This window comes from Rhipicephalus microplus, chromosome 1 (assembly GCF_043290135.1).
Source record: "Rhipicephalus microplus isolate Deutch F79 chromosome 1, USDA_Rmic, whole genome shotgun sequence".
Classification (NCBI taxonomy): Eukaryota; Metazoa; Arthropoda; class Arachnida; order Ixodida; family Ixodidae; genus Rhipicephalus; species Rhipicephalus microplus.
In genome coordinates, this window is record NC_134700.1 from 254007682 (window position 1) to 254022784 (window position 15103).

At 48.3% G+C, this 15103-nt stretch overlaps 1 protein-coding gene across 7 annotated transcripts in view; it reads left to right on the top strand.

Moving 5' to 3' along the window:
* Positions 1 to 15103, top strand: part of by (focal adhesion protein tensin) — a 279600-nt gene that overhangs the window by 144243 nt on the left and 120254 nt on the right. The window contains exon 1 of one of the 7 annotated variants that reach the window (XM_075893546.1): positions 3103 to 3295. The exons of 5 other annotated variants lie outside the window; for them this stretch is intronic. In XM_075893546.1, the coding sequence (XP_075749661.1) occupies positions 3152 to 3295 (144 nt within the window). In that variant the 5' untranslated portion in view covers positions 3103 to 3151. Of the gene's footprint in view, positions 1 to 3102; positions 3296 to 5625; positions 5732 to 15103 lie in introns of those variants that run through there. One more of the 7 variants, XM_075893555.1, reaches the window with a different exon arrangement.

Here is a 15103-nt window from a genome sequence, read left to right on the forward strand (position 1 = left end):
AACTAAGCATCCTGTACTGTACTGTACTAAGACTGTACTGACTAAACTAAGACTGTACAGTAACATGTCTTTACCTTGATTACGTGCATTTCTATTCTCGTTGCTCCGATCGTACGCGTGGTTTATGCTAACAAAGAGTTTAGCAGAAGATGGATGTTTAAAGTTATGGATATTGTGCTCGGCTCTTGAAGTACATTGCTGTCATGGTTCTAGACACGCAATGACGAACACAAATTCTAAACGTCCGATTCAATGGCAATCGTCGTTGGAAGACTGCTCATCAATACAACCTATATCGCCTTGTAGGTTGGTATTGAACGTTTCATTTGAGAGACCCATGAAATTGTAGGCATTATTTTTTTTATCATTCTCTCATTCGTACTGGCCAGCGACGAGAAAGCCTGTATGCATGAAAACTAGACTGTGATCATTAAAAGTAACTTCAGAGCATAAAGCAGGTGAAAAGTACATGGTGTTTTAGCTCGTTTGCATCTAGAAAAACATCTGCGTTACGCATGTGGCCCAGTATTTTTCTGGGCCGTACGTACGCCACACGTCAGAGTATTATTTTCGGACCCACCAAGCTCGGTACTTAATAAAGATACCTAATTAACTTTCTAAATAATACCTCTAGTGACAAATCATCCATGCAAAAGTCGTTGCATTGGTTCTGAAACTTGCGGATATTTGATACAAGCTAAGATACCTGTCAATCCGATAAGTTAATTAATTAACAAACATTACCTACCTAACGTCGGCAGCGATGATGTAGTGGTTAGAGTATCAGTCTCGCGTGCAAGAGTTCCGTGGTTCAAATCCCGGTGCCGCGCAGCTCCATCAGGATTTAAAAAAAAACATTACCCGCGTAATGATGGAATTGCTTCAAGAGGCTTGGGTTGCGGCCTCACCGGTGGCCACCGCTGGTAACACACTCCCCAACCAGAGAAGGATCGAACACCCTGGTGCAGTGTCTGGGGCAGTGATTAGCCTAACTAAGCTTGTAAAGTAGTTCAACAGAAAACTTGTAACATTTGTTCAGCAACTTGGGATTATTTCATCTTTGTTAATATACCTGACCCGTTTAACTTTCGCCCTGATTTTTTTTTCAGTGTACGCGAAATAATAAAAGAAAAACGGTACATTTGGCGCAGCTTAATTGAAAGAGTAGTTGCGGCACATATTGCGGCTCATATTGCGGCACATATTGCGGCACATATTGCGGCACATATTGCGGCACATATTGTGGCACATAATGCGGCACATATTGCGGCACATATTGCGGCACATATTGCGGCACATATTGTGGCACATATTGCGGCACATATACTTCTGGCATTGCTGTTCCAAATCTCGCGAACGTTAGTTCAGCGAGGGAACGGAGGGCCGTCGGCAGCTGTGAATGAAACGGTTCGCGCGCGTCGGTGAATTAGCGCCGCAACGTGGCCTTCGTTCTCCGCATCGGTGTTTCCCTTGTCGCGGGTGTCGCGCTAGCGGACGTGCGCGCGCGCGGAGAAGCGCGACCTCTTTCTACCTAAGAGATCTCCTTGTTCTGCCGCAACCTTTTGCGATCCTGTCCCCTTCATCTTTTCTTCGCCGTACTCCCGCTATATCTTGTTTTTCTCTCTCGTTGGGGACCCCGCGTTATACAATTTACTTCATATAACCCCCCGCCCCTCCCCCCTTTTTTTTGTTGTTGTGGTTCTGCTCTCTCATAGACGTTCTTCAAGAGAGCCTCCTCCTAGTGTTCCTCCTCTACCTTCGAGATTTCCCTTGACGACTGGGAACCCCGGGTTATTATTTTGGGCGCAGCCGGTCGACGCTGTGTGAGACACGAGTGGAACTCGAGGAAGTGGCGCAAGAGAGAGAGAGGGTGAAGGCCTCTCTCTCTTCTTAACCGGAATCTGAAAACGTACCGCTAAGGCTCTAGCCTCTTTCCTTTTGGCACGAACGGAGAGAGAGAGGCGAAGGGCGGCTGCTCTTCGCAGCCGGGCCGAGAGATGAACACCTTTGCACGCGCACTCCTTTCGCCGCCCTGTTCCTCATTTGTTTTCTTTTGCTCCCCACCTTCTCTCTCTCTCTCTTTTTCGAACACCCCTGTACGAGTTAAGAGAGAGGTCAATCATATGAGCGTCCCGTTGTCTATACTACACTGGTGGTAGGAATGGGAATAGAAAAGATGAAAGGAGAGAGAGAAGGTGAGCACTGCACACTCACAGAAGTCCAACATAGTCGCTGCCCTTACACCCAAGATTACAGGCCGCAGCGTTATGCCAGTGTTTCGAAGTCCTGGCGAATCCTTTCGTCGCTCACCCTGCTGCTCTTACATCTTTTGCAATTCGAACTCACCGCATTATATCCGGGGCTATCGGCCCAGGTATTTGTTTATACACTTAAGTAACCTAAGCGCACTCACTCTTGACTCGGATGCTCCTCCGCGGTTCCCTCCATTTTACGTCTAGTTTAGGGCATTTGATAGTCGCACGTGGACACTGACCGCGTTTATACGAAGTTTGTCGGTTCGCGCAGACAGCGATAACAACAGACGCAGCGGGCACTTTCTTCGCTCGACTCTAAACGAGGAAAACGGCCGGACCAATGATAATAAAGATTGGGGGGGGTGTTTTGGCGCCTCGACAGCCTCTTTATTTCCTTTCCGTCTTTCCCGCGCCGTTAGCGATGAGCGTTGGCGGCGCTCGACAACCTTCATATCCCCTTCATCACACCACGTGTGGGATTACAGTGCAGCGCCTGTGTTCGCACCGCCTTCTGTCTGTGCGCTCGCTCTATTTCTTTTCGGCGCGTCTTTCCCCACTTGCACCCCGGTCCTTGTCTTTCACCCCCTCTGCCATATCGCGCCCAGTGTCTGCGTCCCCCTCCCCTTCCTTGGTTTTTTTTCTTTCTTCTAGGCCCCTGACTTTGCTTCTCTGCGCTGCTTTGTTTCGCACTCTCACCCATTCACTTTATTTTTTACTAAACCCTCCTCACACCCCTTACTACGTTTTTGCCGGTAGGGCATCTCTCCTTTCCGAGTCCTTCCCCCTTCCTGCAGCGCCAACTGTCTCTGTATTTTTAACCTTTCGCGCGTCGAGATAGCCGCCCCCTCGAAACCGGCCGGGGTTCCGGGCCCCGGTCCTCTCTTCTCGGGTGCCGCATGCGCCTGCTGCTGATCTGTGCGCTAGTTTCGGGCTGCTCGCAGTTTCGCCCGCTTTTCCGCCGGCCCTGCGTCCACGCGCGCGCACACACACGGATGCTCAAGTTCGCCGTGAGCGGCAGGCAGAACTCGCCGACGCCTAAGGTGAGCCTTAAGATCACTCCTCATCTCGATAAGTTTAATGTTCGATCTCACCTCATTTAGCCAGGAGGCGGCGCTGCGCCTGCCTCCGGTTTCGTCGCGGCGTGCATCGTTTCATTGATTAGGACAGTGATCGTAAATTTCTCTTCGATCTTCTGCTGGTGTTCTGGCTTTGTAGAACATGTTACTGTACCCATCTGACCTGACAATAGGAGGATATCACAAAGCTAGCTGAAGGAACGTGTGCGCAGGTGGGGTGGGTATAAGAGTTCCAATGCACTACACTCTGTTCTCGTGTTCGGTCGTAATGCACTATACGTTTCTGCCATTTGTGGGCATTGATCTTCCTATAACCAGTGCTATTTTATTAGTTTACAGGCGCGTAACGTTTTTATGAATGCTGTATAAATTGCAGACGTATTTAATACTCATTTCTTATTGCAGGAGTACGCTCACTCGCCCGTTGCATGCTCGTTAATAAGCAAAACGAAACACGCACTGCTGATATTTACCTTACTTCTTTTAGTGCGCATAATAAGCACACCTGTTTTGCTTAATTAAACTGCCCAGTTGTCACTGACACTTAAAGTCGTTATGAGGAAATGCGTCTTAACCCCGAGCGCGGCTGTCTTAATCCTACTGAAAGCAGTCGCAAATCGAGAAAAGCCGTAACATTTTATTATTTAGCCGGCGTTACACTTGTCACTCAGCAAACGCTACAGACATTGCATTCTTTCTGTAAATAGACCTTAACAAAATGCTTTAATAGATTGTTTTTTTTTTTGATACACGGGATATATACGTCCTTTTTCGCGAGTGCTGAGAAATTTACCTTCGCATAGCGATGACTTTCGATGCGCAAAAGTTCGCAAGCTGAATTGGGGTCAGCGATGAACCTTGGCAGTATTAGTGCACTCCACCAGTGAACCCCGGCGGTTTCTGCGATGAGGGGTTGCTAAATAAAGGACCATTCCGTGCAGCGCTAACGTGAGAGCGCTAGAAGTTACCGAAAGTATATTTTACAAATCGCGTGAAGAATTAGCGGACCCTAAAGCTTCGCCTTTAGGAGTTGAACGCGACAGCGATATCCTGTTTCTAGCTTGTACTTCAAACACTTAGTGCATGAAACCTGTTCAGACTTGCTATGCACCCACTACGTGGCCTTAAGGGAATAGCGTGAGTGTGTTTTGTAGCGGAGTACCTGTATTCAACCACGGAGCGATTATGATAAGCACATGTTCTGACCGCCGCTGGCAACGGGCGCTTGTGCCATGCATTATTACTGCAATATTTCATGTTGCATTGTGAAGCATGTATACAGGTTGCGTGTGTTTGTAAAGTTTGAAAGCTACTTTCACTCCATTTACGAGCAGAGGAAATTGTTTTCACGTGATCCGCTAGCAGAAGCGTGGCCGTGAAGGAAAGGTAGGACGGAAAATAGGAGAAAAAAAGAACGGTAGGGAGGTTGACCAGCCTATAGGCAACCGGTTTGCTACCCTGCGCATGGGAGGGGGATGAGGAAGGTGAAAGATAGAGAGCAGAGAGGGAAGATAGATAAACACAGCACATTCGGCAGCACACGCGCGCACCCGCTTGCCACGCAAACGACCCGGGTACGATCCCCACTTGAACCCAAACGACCCTTGTTCGGTCCTTACTCTGACCCAAGAATTTTTATCATTTATTTTGTTTGTATCGCTCTCGATTTTTCGTTCACGCATAAGATGACGATTTTTCGCTCACAACCAACGGCGCTGATGTTTGATGAAATGAGCTCCTTAACACTATATCGCCTGAAAACGTTGCTGAATGCCATTAGACAGTACCTCAGCGCCTGAGGGAGTGACTACCCGCTGTGCGCTGAAGTTAAGGCTCACAGAACTTCGCGTGCGCTGCTCGAAGTGAGGATCGCTGTCGAGATGGCTTCTTCTCCCGTGACGACCTCGAACACTGGGCTCGCGAGAGAGGAGGACCGCGTCGCATATCAAACGACCACGCGAGTCATCCGCGGGCTCCATTCGTCACGCGCGCGAAACGTCAGCGTCCGTCACCGTCAGCCAAGCCGGCGACGGACTCACTCACACGTACTGGGTCATTCTTCCTGGCGGCTCGGCTGCGCCTCCGAGCTTCCATGGCGCCGACTGGTGCATCACCGTACTCTTATTTTTTTTTCTGGTGTCCTTCGCCTCTATATTTTTTTCTCGGCTCATACTTCCTGTTTGTGTGTTCATCACTTCCGCTTCCTCCTTTTCGGCGTCCTGTGATCTGTGCTGTCACTGGTTCCCTTCAAAAGTACCCCCCCCCCCCCCCCCCGCTCTGCGTCCCTCCGCGCCATCACCGTGATGGCTGCGAACGGCGGTGGTGTCTTGTGTCACTGCGTGTCGGACGACGTCGCGGGACTGCTCTGAATTCCGTGAGCGTACTACGACAAGGCCGACGGTAAGGGAGGGAAGGCCTTGCGTTTCGTTTGCTTGTACCGTTGTTTTTTTCTTTCTTTTTTTCGCGCTGTTTCTCGTTCATGTCTCTCTCTAGCTTTTCTTCGCCGCCTCTGCAACCTGCTCAAACACGTTCGCGTATAGCCGCCAGTCTGCATGCAGCGTGGGTTTCTGCGCTGCGTTTAATCGGCAGGAAGGCTACAGACGTAGGTGGCGTTCGACCCACCAATAGTAGCAGACCTTCAATCGACGATGGTAGGCCGATTCATATAGCATCACCACGTGCGAACTGTCCACCTCGTGATCGCCCCTATTATGAGGACAGATCGAAGGTCTAAAAAAAAAAGAGAAGAAAAGGTCACATGGAAACCACGTGAAAAAGTTGTGCTCAAGTTACGTGCCTGAAGACAACAATAGTTCGAGCATGATGTCCCAAAACAATGACATGGTTATGAGAGACATCGCAGTAGAGGGCTCCGGTTATTTTGACCATCCGGGGTTCATTAACGTGCACGTAAATTCAAGTACATGGGTCTCCTGTTTTTCGCCTCCATCGAATTGTAGTTGCGCTTTGGCAGCGATTCGATCCCGCGAACTTCGGATCAGCATTCGAGGACCATATAAATATAGACCACCGTGACTGCTGAAATTACGCGTCTCCTTTATCAAAGCTTGTTCCGCCGTAACATGCGCATCACTGCATCGCTTTTCATCGCACATTAGCGCTATGCTGATCAAGGTGCGTGTGATGTCAACAGTGTTGCGGTTTTCTCGCCTGTTGAATGCGCCTGCATTGCGACGGGGTTACTAGCGCTGACCCTTCGAATAAATATTCGGCTGCAGCTGTGCGCCGCGAAACACGAACGGTCTCGCGTTACTAGGCCACGCACCCGTATTCGGCCACCAACAAGGCATCCCCAACAAAGTTCAGAGACGCCCACGACTGCTGACTGCGTAACCGCTTGAGTCAACGTATTACGCCGTTCTCGCAGTCCTCGAACGGCTAAGCTGTGTTCACAACGCTGGTGAACCGCTATTTTAGGTGGCACTGACTGCGCCTGTTGGTCTTGGCAAATGTGGCACTGGAGCTTGCCCGCAGCGGTTTCTTGTTTTAAGCAGTGCGCCTCGTTTTTCTTCAGCTCGAACTCGCTGATCTGCCGTGATGGAGCGACTCGCATGGTTGTTGTGTTTAAGGCCCACGGACATGGCGCGAACGTGCAGGGCCTTGGCTTTGGGTGGATGGCTGAAAACATTTGCTTTGAGCTTCAAATAGTCATCTCGGTGACAGTGGGAGCCACCTTGAAAAACATCTTTTTTTTTTCCTCACAGAAAGGCTCTTTACGCTTTCGCTTCATTGATCACAAAAGGTCTAGATTAACAAATGAGTCATGGTTTAGCTGCAAGCTACTGGTCCAGGAGAAACCGTCGCAGGCCGATTTTTCGCCAATTTACATTCATATTGTCGATCAATTCACCGCCGATTCTTCGTTCCCGGAAAGTCATCCGAATCTGAACGAAACGTTTCAGAGATTGGAAGCGCTGTTCGGGATATATAGTTTACTTTCTGTCCTTGTTGTCCTTGTTGTTCGGGGGTTAAGGACTGCGAAACTGAGTTTTGTAACGAATGAATAGTTGCTCGCTTACTTATGGCGCTGTTCAGGTTGTTGCTTGCTTTACGTTCGCTCTGATGTCCAGACATTTAGTGTACAAAACGATCTTTATAGTGTCAAATGGGCTACTTCGATCGATAGCGTGATTTGTAAACCATTGTTGGCTGGAGGGGACGGCGCTGTTGAAGAGGCACACACAATTTACTAGGAGAGAGGGGAGTCATACGAATCGTTTGCATATACGCATATTTGCGTTCCTCACGTCTTCCCCTTTGTGCAGGTCAGCATAGCTTTAACATTTAATTTTGCCCTGTGCGGCTCAGGGCAAGCTTTGGCATTTTTTCGCCGAAGTTAATACGCATACGCACATCAAATACTTTATGGAAAAAAAAAAACGTCTAGCTCGCCAAGCACGTACACCCTCTACAAATGTTTAATATATATGTGCGACATCCCATGACACAACGATCATATTGACGATAATCCCGCTCATTCCATGCATTTTGTAGCATAGTCCTGCAAATTGTCTCCACTGCAACGCAGACGTCTTCTTTTAGCTGGAATAAAGATCGTGGTGGTGGTGCTGACACCTGGAATACACAATACAAATTGGAGAGTTCAGGGCTCTTTTCACGTACTTCGCGTGTTTATGTGCCATACTTCCGAAAATGTAGCCTTTTCCAAATGAATAAATCATTTACGCTGGCTCTGTGTTATGGTGGAACTGTGAAACATGGAAATAGTTTTTACGACACGTTGACATTTTTATGGTGCGGCCTCAAGTACTGATCGCCAATCAGCTTCGAGGACTGAGTCAGCTAGGCGGCTTAAAGAGGGACGGGGCTTCGCTTGCCGGCCGGAATGTAAACAAACAAGGTTGTGGAGCAACACAACTTTGCAGGAGTGGCCCGATGAGCGCTGCTGCTTTGAACTGGCCTGGCAGGGCGCCCACGTCGTCAGATATTATCGGTTACTCTGTCCCGATAACTGTGAGGCTTCGTCTGCACTTGGTCGTTCGGTCGGCCACTGCTTTTTATCCGACCGTTGAAATGGAATAGGGAGTGCCGCGTTTCTCTGCGAACGCTGTTATTTGCTTTTAAAAAACCCCAGGTGCTCAAAATTTCCGGAGTCCTCCACTACGGCGTCTCTCATAATCATATGGTGGTTTTGGGACGTTAAACCCCACATATCAATCAATCTGTTATTTGCTTTGCTTTCGTAAAGGGCAATTATCCTGCAGAGAGAGACACCGCAACATTAATAAGGCTTTTTAAAAATCTCATCGCTCAAAAAAAAAAATGCCTCTAAGCCGATTGCGACAAGTGGCTGCGATGCTCACGGCGGATTTGTTAGTTAATTGCAACTGGTGGAATGGGCCACTTGGCATGCGGGCATGTCTTGGAAGCTCTGTAGCTACCACTTTACGTCTGCGTGTGAGGTAAATAACTGAAATTTACTTATAAGTTGCCGTTCATCAAGTACAGATGAAAGTGATTTGAACTTTTACAGACGTTTGCAGCACCTGACAATTTGTTAGCGTGTAAAACGTGAACACTCCAGTGAAGGCACACACGACGTTTAGCTAATTAAAACCCGAAGGCGTCTCTAACTGTCATGAACTAAGCTACACGCTGCGTATCAATGCATCTTCATTCCTGTCATCATACGTTTGTCTCGTGAAAGCTTGCAAGACGATTCTCACTTTTCATTCTTCTGTGCACTTGCTGTTTTAATGCGCCGATCTTTGGCGCCCTTTTCTACAATGATGCAGCCAAGCGCTAACTGCGCCTAATTGTAATGTACCTTGAGGGCAACATGTGGCCGGCGTTGGAGCAACTGGTGGGAGTACCCGTCGAGGTCATAAATGTTAATTAGTGAGTACTTATCGGAACGACGTTTGTGGATGCATGACAGCACATGCGCATACGATCTGGCTGGCTACTTGTTTACGCCCGTCAGATCCGATGCGAAGAAGGACCCGCGTCTGCAAAATAGGCCATCGCGTTTATCACGCCTGACGCTAAGGGGCTTTTTTTTTTTTTCTGTAGACGGGGCCCGCTGTCCTGCGGGCCAAAGGAGTCGCTCTCGCAACGACAAAGCGTGCGTGCGTCCTGGCCACTATGTGGGTGCTATATATAAAACATCCTTGACTCCGATGTCGGCCGGGGCGTGATAACGTGTCGTTGTTGTGGCCACAGCTGGCCTGTCTCACTAGGGCAAGGATTATGTTTTCCTGACACATTCCAGCGAACAGTGGACGAAGCGAAATATAAAGACCTGGTATGGAGCTTCCGCAATCCTTGGGCGTACAAGGTTGCTCCAGTCGATATTTCTTGTTCTGTATACTTCTTTGATTTTTATTTGCAAATGCACTTGATTAAGAAAAAGGATACAACTATAAATAAATGAAATTCTTTCCTGAAATAACTTACCCTTTGGTTATGGTAAGTCAGGAAAAGTTACAAACTAAAAGTTGCATGGTGTTGAAGTTCTTGCGTTGGTTCGTTGTCATGTTTATCTAGCCAACGCTTGCTCCAGCCCCCCCCCCCCCCCCTACCCAATCCAGGCAAAACAAGGTAATAATTAGATATGTGGTGCCGAATTCGCCGCCACCTGGTTTATGAAACACAGCGTACCGAGGAACTGTCCAGGTAAATTTTCACCGCCTGTGATTATTAAGGCGAAAACTTAAGATACCCCATCAAACACGAACACTGACCGCCCGAGTCGACAGCGTCCACACGAATGATGCGAAAAATCGCCATCACATGATAGCGTTACCTTATGACGCCATCACCTGTGATGTCATCGACGTCACCTAATGTGACGTCACGATGTCACCCAATGTGACGTCACGATGTCACCTAATATGACGTCACGATGTCACCTAATGTGACGTCACACGACTACGTCATTATACGACATCGTTTTTTGCTCTAACAAAAGCTGATCACGTAGGCCGGCCATGCAACACTAAGTGAGGGGCAGAACGTTTTTGGACGCCGCGGGGAAGGCTTAGCATATCGACTCAGAAAAAAAAATATAGCTTCCTTTTCGAGTTGTTTTTTAAGCAAATGCAGAAGAGACCCTGTGCGTCTTTTTCTTTTTAAGTTTTTAAAATGACGTGACACAGACAGGCGCTACCTTACAACAATTGGTTATTTCGTTTTGGACAAAGATACAGGGCCTGTTTTAATTTGTCGATGAATCACCTTCGCCTGACCAGCTGTCGTCGCACCTTTGACTGTAGATGATATAGTTCTGTATACGTTAGACTGGCATATTGTTTCGAATCGCCGTCACACCCTTTTCCAGAAGAGTGAGGGAGATAAGATATCGATACACACAACGTAAACTCCAGACTCTCGCTGCTGCTTCAGCTGCGAGTGCCCGCTAACCTAAAGTCAGTCTTGCGTGTCTATTTGCCACCTTTGTCACTCGTATCATCGGTGAGCGACAGGCGACGAGCAGCTGTCCAGGATACCGGGAGCACACTAGAGCGACATAGTAATGCGCAAACGTGCGCGTTTCTTCGTGGTGTGTTTTACGAGAAATCGAGCTGAGTGAGGACATGTTTTGTCCGTGGAAAAAGCATATGGGAAGCGCTTTCACGAATTGTCTGCGAAGCAGCTGCAGAGACCTTCGTGAATCACGTGAATTACGCTGTAATGCGCTTCTGCCGTTCGGACAAGCATTTATTGCCTTGACTCCGTTTTGCCGGTCGCTATATGCGGCCCCGCTAAATCAAACTGTTGCCGAGGCGGGCTCGTAAGAAGTAATTAATGGAGGCTCGCGACGGAATTTACGATGGCACGCGTGACTTCACGCGGTCCATTAACGCGAACTGGGCATTCCGGGAAACGTGCGGCACTTGTCGTGATAGGTGGCCGTTTTGTACTTCTGACTGCGAAAGCTTCCGGCAGCGAAGAGCTCAGCTTGCTCCACGCGAGAGCGTCCGTCTGACCGTTGCTCCACGGCGCGTAATAGACTTGTTAGCAGCTGGGATGCCGCTATCACCGAGTATTTAGACAGCGCTGCGAAGTGCGTCGAGCGGTCTTAGTATAGTAATCGTCTCGCCAACCCTCAAGCAACTACTCCGCTGGCCAGCGAAACGTCCCCGCGTGTCGCGTCTATTAAGCAGTTATGGATGCCGTCCGAAGGGCGCCGAAGCACAGCGCGGCAGCTCAAAGGAAGTAGCAGAATGGGATTTTCGCCTCATGCCGCATAAGTCCCGCACACTGTATAGATACGCGTTAGATACAGCCGCAGGTTCCATGGCCGGGCGTGGAATTAGGCGTGTCGTCGCCGCTTGATGAACTGTTGCCGCTGCAGTATTGCCCCGAGCACACGTCGTTTGCTAGCGCGTAATCACCATCGCGCCGACGGAAGGCCGGACCGTAATTTCGTAACAGTGTCGAATTCTCGTCGCTGCCCTTGGCGCTCCGCTGTCGCGTGTGCTGTGTGTTGTCCTCGGGCAGTCTGTGCCTGCGCTTCTTGTGTACAACGCTTATCACCTTTCGCAATTATGCCCTTGTGCGCTTGTATGGACGCTTACGAACATAATGTACTGCCCATAGGTCACTCCAGCGTGCAGTAATTGATTATGCGTGAACAGGCAGCTCGTTCAGAGGGCGGACATGTTTGTCGGTGCAATACGGCTATATAGTTGAGAATGCAGGGTGCACACAACGAAGTACGTTGCGTTGTTCGTATAGTAATCTGCTGTTTAACCTTCATTTTTTTTTTTGAACGTGGAGCATACGCTTTGCACTGGGTGACGTAAGCATTCGAAGCTATGGTACTTTATTGTATGAGTTCGTTGTTTATAATCTTGTGCAAAAGAAAAACATGCCGTCCTTGGTTCATTCCTTTTCTTCTTTGCAGTGATTATGCTCAATTCAGTGGCACCACTTTCGCTATTTGTTGCTGGTAATGTCCCGCTGAAACATAAATATAATTTTGTCACTGTCAAAGAAAATTAGGTGGATGCGGAGGTTCTTTACCGCTGTTGGTGTCCAAGTTGTCAGGTAATCTTTCTCTCTAAATGTCACTTCCTTCCGCGTATTTTCATTTCAAATCGCCCTTTTACTTCTTAAGTTTCCTTTTCGTGAAAGGCAAACGAAGTTCAATATTTTGAGACTGTGTACAAAATAATCAGCCGTGATACCGTTAACTCTCGCACGTGCTACGCATAAGTGAACCGACTTCCACTAATGGGCTTCGTTCCTTCAACTCTCTGTAAGCTAATGTCAATGTCAATGACCTAAGAGACGAAACTTGCAGATCGCACCACACTCGCGCAGAGAGCACATTGTGGCATATTTGGATCTACTAATCACTCAATAATTCACTCAGGCACCCGAAGGTACACTGAGTGTATAACGTTAATGAACGAGGTGGAAGAAAAGAGCTACAGCAGCATCCAAACTTTGTAGACAAAGCCTACAACACACTTAAAAAAAATCCCTCCAGAAGCTAGCGCGCAGTGCCTGTACCAAGGAAGTACTAAAATAACAGCCCTGTACCAGTTAGAAAATCATCCGCACTTGTTGAGTGTCACGTTGAACGCCCAATTGGCAGTGCAATCTTATTAATTTCCAGCGTCTTCCCTTAGCGTCTTTCTAGGCTACCTATGGAGAACACAGAAAGAAACGTGAACAGGAAGAGTCGAATTTCTTTTTATGATTGCAAGAATCGTTCTAGCCAGGAGGTACGTCTTCCCGTAGCGTGGAAAACATGAACAACACGATTCGCGTTGTCCCTGCATGCGTGTCCCAGTTCAAGGCCGATAGTTTGTAAACTATGGGCCCACCTCAGTGGTGACACGCGGCTGTGAAACATAAGACCACATTTCCGCGTTCAACCTGGCCAGCAACTAGCGCAGATGACATTCGCACGAGGTCGCCGACCGAGCAATCTAAACAAACAACCTCGAACAGTACCATTGTGTGGTTGAGGGAGAAGGGGCGTCCACTTCTCGTCAAATGTCATTAATCTAAAGTGGAACGAGAGGCGGACGTGTCGTAAAAAAAATAAAAATGTCGCGCGAGTCGACAGAACCCCCTGGCTATAGAACGATTCGTGCGATGAGGTTATAATAGAGAAACTCGACACTTCGTCTTCGTGTTGCTTTCTGTCCCTCCCACTGATAGCCTAAGAAGACGCAACGGGAAGAAACTGGAAATTAAGAGGATGACGCTGCCAATTAAGCGAACAGGCGCTGCTCTCGCCGGGGCCATGACGTTTCAGCCTCCGGTGCTCAGACATTCAAGGCCGTTTTCATTTTGGCGACGGGACTCCAGGCGTTTCCTCCAGATAGCGGACAGAGTGCGTTGCCCTTCGGGCTCTCAGCGTATGTCTGGACCGATTAAGCAACTCCCACAGCGCCGATATACGATTAATTTTTGCTTTGTTTGGGCAGGTATCTAACATTGGTGTCAAACGGTCGCTTTTGATCACCATCGGTCCCGATCCGCATCGAACTTTTTCATAGCGCTCGGTTCGATTGCGCAATCTCCAGAAAGAAGCCAATCACCGTTAATGAATTTGATCATAATTGGGCTTAATCTTCATCAGCAGTGCGCCGTGTGAGACTGGTGTAGAATAATCAATATATTCATCTTTTGATCATCATCATCATCATCATCATCATCATCATCATCATCATCATCATCATCAGCCTGACTACGTCCACTGCAGGACAAATGCATCTCCCATGTTCCGCCGGTCAACTCGTTCCTGTGCTTGCTGCTGCCAATTTATACCCGCAAACTTCTTAATCTCATCTGCCCACCTAACCTTCTGTCTGCCCCTAACCCGCTTGCCTTCTCTAGGAATACAGTTAGTTGCCCTTAATGACCAGCGGTTATCCTGTCTACGTGCTACATGCCCGGCCCATGTCCATTTCTTCTTCTTGATTCCAACTATGATATCCTTAACTCCATTTTGTTCCCTGATCCACTCTGCTCTCTTCTTCTCTGTTAAGGTTACACCTACGATTTTCCTTTCCATTGCTCGCTGCGTCGTCCTCAATTTAAGCTGGGCCCTCTTTGTAATCATCAATTTATTCAATTATTCATAATAGCTGCATTACGTGAGGGGTGGGTGAACAAAAATCTGGCTGGTCAGGCTAGATAGATTTCATGACTTAAAAAAGGGTCTTCGATGGCAGCTTTAAGAGGGCGATATCTCAAAAGGAAGGGCACTCCATTTTTCGGCAGTATGCAGGAAAAAATGAACGTCGATAGGTGGTCGCATGTGCATGCGGCAGATACACTGCACTTCAGTGCGAGTGGCGAACAGAATATTCAGCTTTGGTTGGTATCTGGATTGCGAACCTAAATACTACGCGGGTGTTGGTACTTTTCGCCCCCGTCGGATTGCGACCTTTATGTCGTGAAATCGAGCCCGCCTCATTAAGCTTAGCCGCGTAAACCCCCTATAGATGCTAAGCTTTGCACGGTGGGCTCGGGCTGCGTGTGTATCTCAACATGTGGCATCCTGTGAGCCTTGTCTGGACGTGGTGGCGTTTAGTTCCGCGCAAAAGAAGCGTGAGTGCACCGTGAAGTCCACTGCACTTTACTCGCTGTATACTGCACACTGCCCACTTTGCTGTGCAGATTTGTATCTTGTACGCGTGGAAATTTTGTCATGAATATTGCAGCACCATTCGTGTACTCACCGGATAGAGCAAGAAATGTGGCTCGGCGCAAGTGCCATAACCCATTTGTCATTTGAAAAGTTTCTGGCGTTTCCTCTTGCCAGCC